Source organism: Chenopodium album, chromosome 1, assembly GCF_948465745.1.
Source record: "Chenopodium album chromosome 1, dcCheAlbu1.1, whole genome shotgun sequence".
In the NCBI taxonomy this organism is placed as follows: Eukaryota; Viridiplantae; Streptophyta; class Magnoliopsida; order Caryophyllales; family Amaranthaceae; genus Chenopodium; species Chenopodium album.
In genome coordinates, this window is record NC_137834.1 from 30,664,863 (window position 1) to 30,677,439 (window position 12,577).

At 31.0% G+C, this 12,577-nt stretch overlaps 2 protein-coding genes across 3 annotated transcripts; both read right to left on the bottom strand.

The window, feature by feature from the left end:
* Positions 1–318: 318 nt before the first annotated feature.
* LOC145579165 (uncharacterized) lies at positions 319–3,063 on the bottom strand. Of its 2 annotated transcripts, none has more exons than XM_081636448.1 (4): positions 2,742–3,063; positions 2,085–2,340; positions 1,376–1,681; positions 319–637 (listed from the first exon to the last, which is right to left on the bottom strand). In XM_081636448.1, exons 1-4 carry the CDS (start codon positions 2,801–2,803, stop codon positions 518–520), a joined length of 744 nt encoding a protein of 247 aa, XP_081492574.1. In that variant the 5' UTR covers positions 2,804–3,063; the 3' UTR covers positions 319–517. The 2 variants fall into 2 exon arrangements, with proteins under 2 accessions (XP_081492574.1, XP_081492641.1); XM_081636515.1 differs by lacking the exon at positions 2,742–3,063 and adding an exon at positions 2,431–2,628.
* Positions 3,064–3,549: 486 nt separating this feature from the next.
* Positions 3,550–9,375, bottom strand: LOC145643147 (phenylacetaldehyde reductase-like). Its single transcript, XM_081694305.1, has 3 exons — positions 8,823–9,375; positions 7,475–7,824; positions 3,550–4,064 (listed from the first exon to the last, which is right to left on the bottom strand). The coding sequence occupies exons 1-3, from the start codon at positions 9,318–9,320 to the stop codon at positions 3,917–3,919; spliced, it is 996 nt and encodes a 331-aa protein (XP_081550431.1). The 5' UTR covers positions 9,321–9,375; the 3' UTR covers positions 3,550–3,916.
* Positions 9,376–12,577: the final 3,202 nt, after the last annotated feature.

The window sequence follows — 12,577 nt, forward strand, 5'->3', positions numbered from 1 at the left end:
GAAATTATTAACATCAATTTTTCCTTTTAGAAATGGGCAGAAAAAATTTTAGTGTGAGATTTTTGTGTCAACTATGTTTTAAGATATTTGTGTTTTAATATAGATATAGTTATAGATTACACGGACAGTATACTAGTTCTAGTAAAAGGTTTAGGATATCAATCGTGTGTCTACTTTCTTATTGTGTTAAATTGAATTTCAAATTCAATGAATCATGAAAAGGCATAAAGTAATTAAAAATTAAAACACATAATAATCTCAATATCTCATATTTCAGTGATGCAATGATTACATTAGCACTATGAAAAACAACCTTGGTTTAAAAGTGTTAATCAAGTTGAATTAAGCTAAGCATAAAGAGCTCTTAATAAGGCAAAAATTTAATATGATTGGTTAGTACAGATAACATACGAGTATTCATAATTACCACTATGATTCAAAATAATTTACCACTAAAATGGTCCCACACTTACTCTTACCCCCTTTTAATCCCAAACAAACTTCTTTATACAAGTAATCATATAGCATCATCAAGTGGATTGTTTTGTGCTAATTTTTTTAGATTTTTAATAATCATTACAAGTTTTGTGTTTAGCCAATTAACAAAGAACTTGGGAAGCCATCCTGCTGGATCTAGCTGTATAGAAAACAAAAGAAAAAAGAATTAAATATAAGTAAGACATTCTTGAAATTAAAGAAAAATAAAGCAAAAAATAAAAAAATAAAACTCTAAATAACATTTTAATCATAATGTTTTTGAGCTTACCATTCTCATCTTATTTCTAAATTCAACTTATTTTGAAAATATGATGGTGCATAAACATTGTTGAGGTGGTAGAATAAGTCTTATATAATCACGGTCTTATATATATGTGACTGTGAGACCACTTATAAGACATCTTAACTATTTATCAATAATACCCATTTTTCATAAATTAATTGCATACCATTTTTGCTTTGATGATTGTTACCCTTTATCTAATCAATAATTGTTATGAAGTAAATTATAAGGAGAAATTCCAAGTTTCTCAATATGAGAAACAAACTATGTTTCTTAAATGGCAAAATCGTAGATAAAGTTTTTTTTTTATTGGTCTTTGAAAGTAGTGGTTTTGTTATAAACCGCTACTAAAGTAATTATTTTGCCTGTAATTTTACAAATTAGCCTATTGAGAAACAAATTTGGTTTCTAATGTTGAGAAACTAGAACGGTCTCTATTATAAGACTGTCTCGCATGAGATGTTGTACATGTTATTACATTCTAGATAACAGCCAATATAAGTGTTTCTACCAATTTTTTATAATTTCTTTTTCTCAAAATTCTTGTATTTTATTAAAAATTGCTTCCTGTTTTTAAAAGCTGATGAATAATACCTGAACAACATAGGTGACCATGCAAGAATCATCCTCAAGCTTCTCCACAACCCACCCAGATTGCAACAATAAACCTCTAATAGCTTTGTTTTGTTTAGGGTATAACCCAGCAGCTATCTCTTTGGGTAGTGATGCTACTGCTACCACCAGGGTGCCATCATCCATTGTCTCACGTCGCTCGTATACAATGAACTCTCTGTTCTTAAACAAAGGCCTCGAGGCATCCCCGAACCTTAGACGTATTATGCTTAGATTGTCCTCAAGATCTTTTATGTATCTTGCCTCTACCAAGTCATGATCCCATTGCTGTTTTGAAAATTCAAATTTTTATTATAAATTTATACAGGTTACAGTAGCAACATAATTTCACATACTTAAAACTTTTAATTTGCATCTAATTAGAAGATGCATTGACTGACAAAATCAACAGAAAGAAAATAATACAAACATCAACCCCTCTTTGGAAGAAATGACAAGTAGATGAACCATTACTTTGTACTTGTATGATATAACATATAAGGAAAGGTGATAATTTTTTCCGAACATCTTTATATAGTACTTCGTATATGTAAGGATAGATTCACGTTAGACCGAGGGAGTATCAGTTTTATATATTTTTTTCTGTTTCCTAGGAAATTAGTTGAGGGGTTGAGAAGGTCAAAGTATTAGTTCAACTACTAAATTCATATGACAAAACAGAAAAACAGACCTTTGCAGCATCAATAGCATTGGCAACAGAAATGAACTGCTTAGAAGAGACTGATCTGAGTAGCCAGCGACTACGAAAGATATGAAATGATCCTGAACGCCGCTTTGATATTTCCACGTCTCCATCTAATGAAAGAATCTTCCACCCATCATTCCCGTTTCCATTCCTGCACGAGTCTGAGGCTGAAAGAAGCTCCTGTATACAGTTCTCGCTTGCATAGTGTACGTATCTCCTTAGCGAATCCTCGCTAATAGACCTTGCAACAGGCGGAACACAAATTATTACTGAATGATCAAGGCCGAGACAATGAAGAAAGAAACAGAACAAAAGAAGGAAAGAAAGTTACCATGAGCTGTTACAAGGTGCTGGGCTACTCATATCATCAGGCATAATTAAAACACTGTTTTAGATATTCTGATCACTTCTTTTGCATATCACACAAGCTTTAGAAAAGAAAGAAGGCTATATACCATCAAGAAAAAGAATTGAGATGGAGAAGGTAATGGTGGTGGGGTTGAAGATTAGTTTTTGAGTGGCATAAGGATCATGGAATAATTTTATATTATAAGGTGGGCCAAAATCATTTGATGCACATGCAAACGCCAGGAGCCAAAAAAAAATTAATTAAAAAACAGATGCATGATTAGAAAGCCTTACCTTGATCGATTCACCAATTTAGGAAAGAAAAATACAGTCTCGTGGAATCTTGTTAGATTCATCTCTATATGCCTTTTCCATATATCTTTTCAATTTTTTTAAAGATGTGTAATTGATGTAGGAGACCGTCAAAGTCAGAATGTTGCAAGTAATTTAGATCGACGGAGGAATAACTAACAAATGATTCAAGTCTCACATAGACTTTCTGTTATCAGAAAAAGAAAAGATTCCTTCTTTATAAAAGAGCAGCATAAAATTTAAGAAGCAGATAGAAAGAGAGCACATGGAATGCTGCTTAATTTCTGAACACAGAAAAAACAGGAAAGAGAAACAAGTATAAATGCTAAAGCCAGAAGTATAATATGCATAAGTTAACTCTAAAATTTGCCTGTTTATGGGTGAACAAAGGCCCTACCAAATAAAATCATCAAAAGGTCCCAAAACCACGTGCTTAAGAAGCAGCCAAAGTTTACAAACAAGAAATGACAGCAAAAACAGGCAATCTATCTCTTTGGGAAAGCTCCTTACTGGAGTAACAACTAACCAGTACCATCATGTACTTTCCATAGTCATTTTTAACCTTAGTTTCTGCCATTGATTTAATATCATGTGTTTTTTACAGAGGTTCATAGAAGTCATTAATAATTGGGTAACTGACCGTTAACCAAGGCTTGGACTATCTGCTGATTATCGCGATGCTCTTACAGGGATATCATGTGGGAAGCCCTAGATTTCAATGAAACTGGACATGAAATTTGCGCAATGAATAAAACCAACATAAGTACAGTAATAGGAATCCATAGAACAATTATCGATAAATACCATTTTTATTAGTAATGTCAGTAGCTTGCCATTAACAAATCACTAGTACTGGATGATTATGAATCGAAATGAAACAGATCAAACTAATGATTAGCACAAATAAAATTTATTATTCTTAGCATAGTAATAGAAAATAGACTGGCAGACTAAGACACTACAAGTTGATTATTTTAGTTGCCTTTTCTGAAACTACGGAGACTTTACATCTTTGAAGCATATATGACGACCTTGGAGTTTTTTCATCCTTGAATCCTAGGCCATCAAGCCCACTATTATTGTCTTCCGTGTTGCTTCTAACTGCATCAAAATCCCAGAAGAGTATAAATTTTTAACTGCAACTATGACTCTGGCTTTTATATATCCAAGAGACCTTTGGCTTTCAAGCTCTCTACTGTCTCCTGTATTGCTTCTTCGAGTGGCGTAAAAACTAGGCCAAGATTGATCAATCTCTTGGCTGCATCTCTGCATGCCACCAGACCTGGTTGGGTTTCTTCAGTAAACCTGACATTTCGAAGCAGTTCAATTAAAAGCAAAGGTTATTAAGCCTCAAACGCTAAAATTGAAAAGATAGATATTGAGGTAAAGCAACAACAGTACATAAATTGCAAGTAACAATGCTTTCCATCAACATATTTTTTCTTAGTTCAACACCTTTTTGCACTTTCCTAGTTTTTGAGTTTTTCAAGCCGTTTCCAGACCATAAGGGTGGAACTTTCCCAACTACTTTTGAGTTTACTTCCTGGTGAAAATCCATTAAAATGATTTATACACTCTCTTACTGTACATAATACCAGCGCCGTTGCAATGATTTTGGGGGCCCTGTTCTAAAATGAAAAAATGGGCCCTTAATAATTTAAAAACATGCAAAATTTTAATTTTTAACCTATTATTTACGCCATACACAATTAGATAACCCTTATATATTGGGAAGGTATTTAGCAGCTTGATAAGAATAATTATGAAAAATTAAAATTAATTGCTTAAATGCTTTGTCGTTGTTACGGAATATGAATCGTTTATTTAATTTCGCTGAAATTAACTTTTTTACGTTGATAATTCTGGAATGTAGAAATATACATTATAATTTTATGGAATGGAATTGATGTAATTGTAAAATACTGATTTGAATTGATAGAAGAATATGAAAGTGTTATAAATTAATTAAGAATTGAAAAAAAAATAAAAAATTAGGCCCTCTAATAATCGGGGCCCTGTGCTAGGGAGCACTTTGCACTCCGTATTCTACGCCCATGCATAATACCTCATGCATTAGACCATCTCTAATGGTGAGTGAGACTTGAGTGAGGTTTTTAGGAGAGAGAGTATTTTTTGCAAAAGATATTAATAAGTTGGTATCTAAATTTAGCAACTACAAAAGAAAGTGTTAAAGTTGAGTCTCACTAATTAGAGGTAAAAAAAAAAAAAAAAAAAAAAAAAAAATTTTGTATTTCAATACTCGAAGTTGAGTCTCACCAATGGAGATGGTCTTACCAACAAAATTTCTGTAATATCTAATTTTATTGTCTTCCTATAATTCTTTCAAACAAATCTTCCAGGTAAGATATTAGAAAAAATTTACCTCTTATCAAGTTGCTACATGTTTTCACAAGATTAAGAGAGAAAAAGTTCAAATATTTATCCATAAAAGTATATATTAATACAGCAGCACTGAAAATGATAAAATTGTCAAGTCAGCTAAAATCTTTAGTTTTACAGAATCACATATTGCTAACCAAGTGTTACAACATGGTTATTGTATTAACAACACGTATTATAGGACAGTTTAGATAAGTAGTGGAATTTAAAAGTTTAGAAGACATGTTATAATGTAGAGAAAATTAGGGTCGAATTCTTTGGATGATGTTATAATGTTATCCACTAGGACTAAAAAAACCAGAGCTTTAGGCTAGGCTCACAACTGCAAAAACAGAGTTAAATACATGAAATGTGAAAAGTGTTACCCTTGTAAATTGTTGGTCTTTTTCTTTCCTAATTAAATGATTTAATGAGTAGTACTAGAACAAGGACCAAATCAGCAGCAGTGAACATTAGATATAATAAATACTAATTTAGCCTTATTAGAACCATAAATGCAAGGAAGGAAGGTTACGAAAGAACTCAAAGGAACAACGAAAAGTTTTTATTTGTAATGGTAACATCAATCATCATAAGGCCCAAAATTCCTGACGAAGTCAAATGAGTGTTTTTGATGAAAAGCACTATACCACTACAATTTCAAACATCATTTACTCAACTAATATTTTCTATCTTGAAAAAAGGAAGGGGTTTGCAACATTCCACATGGTCCATAAAGTAATCCAACTTTTTTTTTGTGTGTTTTCGCTTTCTGGTGATGTTGGTGGTGCTGTGCAGTGACCACATGATATCTGGTGTGTAGTGGCTTGCCAAAAGCAAAGAAACTAAGCTGCTGGGTAGAATGATCCTAAAATCTCAAGAGCTCTACACTAACAAACATAATGAAACTGCTGAAAGGAAAGCCATGCCCATATCTTTACTTCTTGCCATTTAAAATTAGAGGGAAAAATAATATTAATTATAATAATTTTAAAAACACCATGAATTGCTTAGGGGAAAAAACAGAAAGAGACGGGAACGGATGTATCAGAATCTGTAATAGAATATACAAGATGGAAGAAATAAACATGTGGAACCATTGTTCCCCTGAACAAAACAATACAGGCTTAATAACATGAATCGCACCTTGTGTCAGTCACGAATAATCATACAATAGGCCAACAGACAGACCAGAGGAACAAAAAACAGACCACGCAGTCACAGGTAAACAATTAGCAACAACTTCTCCGTGGATATCTCAGCATTTTTTGATCTCCTATTAAACCATATGCACCAAAACATATATCAGGGAATCTGACATTGCATCATCTTCTCTTGATCTTAGTCAAAACAAACTTGTAGATCCTAAGGAGATACTAATGTACCCAGAAAACCAACATCACAGAATGCACCGCTAAACAACCTTCCCTACAGATGGTGAGTATCAAGTATCAACTAAACAAAGATATGTATGCCCACAATTCGCGATTTTCCATAAGATTAACAAACAGAAAATCATTAACGACCCTTAAATCTAACATGTGGCTTATATTTAGAACCTTATATCTCCAGTATACAAGCACCATTGACTTCTGACAACACTATGAGAAAAAGGGGGAATAAATAACTGTTAAACTACCATTTAACTATTCAATTAACATGAAGGACGATCCATACTGCAAAGCCTTCCATCAAAATTAAGAGGACCCCCCAAAGTACTAGATATTATTTTAAAGTCATGCTGATCTTATACAAAGAATCAGGATTTTGAATTTTGATTAATAGGGAAATATTTCAAGATATAGAAGCCATGTACTTCAATCTCCTAATCACTTCCCATTATTGAAAAAAAGGTTAACTAAATCCAAACAACATTCATATCAATCACATGGCATTGTTTTAGAATACTAGATAAGCTTAAGGGTTAGATTTTCAACTATTTGCCCCTCAGACCACAACACAACTGATTCTTTATCATGCTCATTGCTTTCATCAACAAAAAGAGGCAATTTTTTTTCTTTGTAGGTAGAAGTGTTGATGAAATCAAGAGTGAGAAACATAATATGAAAGAAAGCAGCCGGAGGCTACAGAGATTGGCTTAATACTCTTTAGCTTTCTGCTATTCGGTCTTTTTGTTATTTATTCTCTACTATGTCTGCTTTTGTCTTCTGTCTTTCTAGTTGTTTAAGCGTCTTGAGGGGAAGGGGATCATTCGTAGTAAGTTTGTCATCTTTCTAGATTTCTTAGGTTATATTACTAGTTTTATTAGTGAGAATAAAACATACCAAAAACATAATAACAAATAATAATAACTATAGAAAGGTGATAAAATAGACCTGTGAATCGGGTACTCAGGGAAGAGTGCAGAGACTTTAGCTGCAAAATCACCAAACTGGTAGATTCCATTAGTGCAAAGGTACCTCCCTGAAGCAGAAGGGGTCTCAAACAACAGGACTTGAGCTCTTGCCACATCTTTAACATGCACTGCTCCTAACCAGTGATACTCCTGAGTCTCCTCTGATCCCTGAAGCAGCTGCTGCAGAACAGCACAGCTCGCATTCAAACCTGGCTGCAGCAGCTGCCCAAGACACGTAGCTGGATTAATAGCCACCACGTCTAGGTCATGCTTTTCAGAGAATTCCCAGGCAGTCTTTTCTGCCAATGTTTTAGATACTGGGTACCATTTCTGTGATACGCAAACATAAACACTACCAACTCAACAATCACAATGAAATTCAGACAATAAACATCAGCTTGATTGTGTATAGGTCATCAGATCCATCAAATTTGGCATAAGCAGGAAAAGTATTAGTTAAATTATGAAAAATCATTATGTTGAAAATGTAATTGAGATAAATCTAAAAACATCATACACAATATCACTTGTCTTCTTATGCTATAAAAACTTATGCTATAAAAACTCTATGGTCAAATTGAAGGGGATTTAAGTAATACGAAGTATAAAACAAATTAAATTCAAACTCAGATAAGTCTAGGAAAATTAACTTCATATCAATTTAGAAGAGATGGTTGTAGATAGAATAATTTTTTATTACATTTTCACACCAAATAAAAATACTTCAAACAAGTTAAATAGCACCTTAATAAGATATCACTAATCCAATGTGTACAATCAATTAGACATTTAAAGGGGATATATCCAAGTAACAATTTTCACAATTGAATGACTGAATGAGTACAATTAGATTCCCCCTTTGGCCCTTTCTCAACAAAAATCAAGACATTCCTCACTTTAATTTTTCTATTGTTTTAAGCTTCAATCATTCTAACTCCTTGATTAATAAATCCAATAATTTAAAATAACCACATACTAATACAACTTTTTCCGACATACATTAGAACCTTGGATGGTGCACGTGCAACCACAGCTAACTGTAATCCCAATTAGCATAAATTATTGCAAATTCCACAAATTAATTGATAAATAAATTAAACAAATGAGTTATATCCCACAAATTGAAACAAAGAATGTTGTCACTTCATCATTTTACGACAAGCTTAGTTGGTTAAAGTCGTGAGAGATCAATCACATAAACGTCAATAAACTATTAAACTCTTTTACTAATGAGATCATTTAAACTCACCTCCATTTGTAATTTGTATTGCCTACCCTATTCGAACTTTATAAATAATTAAAAATAAATTCGAGAAGATGGAGTGAACCTGATTAGAACGGCAATAGTGAAGATCAGTCCAAGAAGACTCATCAAAAGGAAAAGAAGGAGACCAGGCAGGATTAGGAACCATAGCAGAAATTGAAGAAGTAAGCACTACCCTTTTCACCCCATGTTTCTTAGAAGCTTCTAGAACATTCAGAGTACCCTTAACAGCAGGGTCCACAAGCTCAGACTGTGGGTCCTTAGGATCCTCCAAAGTGCACGGGGACGCCACGTGGAAGACCCCATGACATCCTTCAACAGCCCTCGAAACGGCGTCGAAGTCGACGATATCGGCTTCGAATATTTGTATGGTGGGAGGAGGAATAGAGGAAGGGAGGAGAGATAAAAGGTGGGAGGAGGAAGAGTTGGGGAAGATGGAGCAGTTGATGGTGGTGTAGCCGGATTCAATGAGGGTTTTCACAAGGTATGTGCCAATGAAACCGTTTGCTCCTGTTACGCATACTGCTGGTTTTTTGTTGGAGTTGGGAGAAGAAGATGACATTTTTTGGTGGGTAAATTGAATGTTGGTGGGTAAATTGTTATGTGGAATTTGGCACGGTTAATACTTTCACGGAAACTCCACGTAATGTATTCATTATTTCGATGTTTACGGGAGGAGGCATTTAATATGAGGAATATGGATAAGAGATATAACGAGGGAAGATAAGTATATAACAATAAGGATAAATTCACTTTTTTTTTTTTTTATCCTGATACACGGTTCTAGTAAATATTTTTTATTAATTTAAGATTTTTTTATATGAAGATTATTCATCATATTTGAATAAAATTTCTAATATCATAAGATAATTTTTTTAAAAAAAATTTTAACACTAAACTTATCTTTTGTAGGTTTATTTATTTTGCGTGGCGCTTGAATTTAAAATCTTAAACCTTATTCTTCAATTTTGCTTAATAAAAAATAAATGACAATTAAAATAAGTCTTTTGCAAATGCGTTTTTTTATATACTCATTTTGTTTCAAAATATTAGTGTCATCTAAAATCTTTTAACTATTAAAAAAATAAGGGGGAATCTTCTAAATTTCTCTTTGTATATAAGGAAAAACATAGTGATATGAGATTTAGTTTTATTCGTTTCGATGAGTACATTTTTAACATCTAATTTTTATAATATTTTCTAGGGAGAGATTAAAGATATTTATGATCAAAGATTTACATCCATATATGTAAAAAAAGATAATTATTAGTTTTTTTAAATAATTTAAATTTTAATTGTTCTCAATTCGTTATTTTTATCTATGTGGAAAAATTCTTAAATCTTATTCGTCACTTTTTCTTAGGTGGCGAGTGAATTTTTTAATTCTAAAATAAATTATTAATCTAAAATTTCATTGGTCAAAATAATATCTTTTCTTATGTGGCGCGTCGAATGCTCTCGAAAAATGCCTACTTAATTTATATATATTAGATTAGATTTGTTTAGGAAAAATAAGTTGCGTTATTTATTAAATTTCAAGATAAACTTTTTATTTACTACATATATGTCAAATTTTAAAAAATATCATATATACAAAATTAGTTAGGAATTGATTTGCTTTTGTGACAATTTAAGTTACGTAATAGGCATGACAAATAATATTGGTAAAAATGTTATATCAAAAACTTATATAAAAAAATATATATATATCAAAATAAGCTTGAAATATTATAAATTTTTAAAAATTAGCTAAAATAAATTAAATTAAAAAAAAAATTGTTCTAAACCCGTTGGGTTGATTTGAACCCAAAACTTTGGGTTAGGGTTGAATATTTTTTTACCTGTAACATAAAGTGATCAACTCAAAATGACTCGTGACCCGACCCGATTGACAGGTCTACAATCCATTAGGATATGTTATAAGAGATGTTGTCCGTTTGGAACTAAAAAATAAATTTATATGATAAATATTGAACTTGCTAATCTAATTTTATTTTATTTTTTTTGAATAAAATTATACTTTAATTTGTATATATGAAATATGGTATTTTATCAAAAATAAAACTCTAAATAAACATTTTTATCCTAAATTCTATCCAAATTTGATTGAAAATAAAATTTTAAGCTAACTTTTATATCCTACAAAATCTATCCAAATATTTTAGGATAATTATTAAAATCATGCGTGTCAAAATAATCTTATTTGTCGCCAACATGGTGTGATACTTGGCAAAAAGTTGGAACGCCAAGTGTCGTTGTCTCACAACCTCGTTAAAAGTTTAGCTTTGTATATTAGTTATAATTATATGATAAGTTCTAACAGGTTTAGATAAGATAATATTTTTTAGTTAAATTAGGTGAATAGAACACACCCTTAGTCTTTTATTTCATTAAAGGATAATAGTTTTTAACATTTTAATCTTTTAAAACTCATTTTTTTATCTCTTACTAGCTTAGAGTCGTGCAACACACGGTCTTTGCCAAAATATATAATACTATATGTTTATACATAAAATAATTTATACGAAGTAATGAAGAATAGTAGTTTTATATAAAAATAAATCAACTTGAATTTTATGACTAAAAAAAATTATAAAAATCCTAGTTAATCATATTATTTTAATATATATTACCGTATATAAGTTTTTTTTTAAAGATATTACCTTATACAAGTTTGTCATGATTTATAAATCTCTATCATAAAGGTACATAATTATGTAAATATACCATAGCTTTAAAGTAGGTTTTAAAAAAAAAAAAAAAAAAAAAAGAAAGTCATTTTGGAGGAAAAAAATTTAACCAGTAGATGACATGTGTCACTTCCAATCTCACTTTTAGTATGTAGTATTGATTGATTCTGATAATTCTCGTATATAAGTGGAGAGATAATGTGCTTTTTTATTGTATCCTCATCCCCTAAAAATACACTAGATTTCCTCTATCCCTAACATTTTATCTTTGTTTCTATAATCCTTTCTTTTTTGTAACCCTAAACAAACACTCCCTTATTACAATCCAAATATACTCCATGTATAAATGTCTTTTAATTTAATTGTCCATGTTATTCTAGAAGGTTATAATGTGTATGAATAGATTAATTTATTTGTTAAATTTTTTCAAATAATAAGGTTAATCTTCTAGCCATGTAAACATGAAAATTAAATAAATTATTTTAGAGTAATTGACATAGTTTGATTAAGTATACGGTTAATTAAAAAAAATCAGTTAATTAATTGATATATTTGGGATTTACAATCAACAACAACAAATTCAATCCCTAAAAGCAAACAAATCAGATCGAGTTGCTAATATCCAATTCAACATATACACATCAAATCATATGATCTATAGAGTATAGACATCTACTTTTGGTAAACTGTCCTGAAACAAAAGTGTAAATGTGTAATGATAAGATGAAAATTTACTTTTGCACCTAGATTAAAACTAGAGTGTATGAATTTCAAATGTAATATAAGATGATCTGAATCCTCTTTTTGAGCACAAACCTTTTATAAATCTAGATCCTCTTATTATAAAATGCGAACACGTGTTTAAATCCTAATTAATAATATACCAAAATTCTTCAAAAGAGGTGCTTAGGTCAAATAGGTATTTCATTTCATGGTAAAAAAATAAAAATAAAAATAAAAATAAAAATAAAAATAAAAATAAAAAATTGGATGTCCAAACCTTGTAATTTTTGTGTAAGACCTATATACATGGATAGCTTTTTTAGTAAATTTTCTAATGATATATTATGAATCTCAAATCAGCTGTTTTTTTTAATTATAAAATAAAAAAAATAAAAAATAAAAAAGG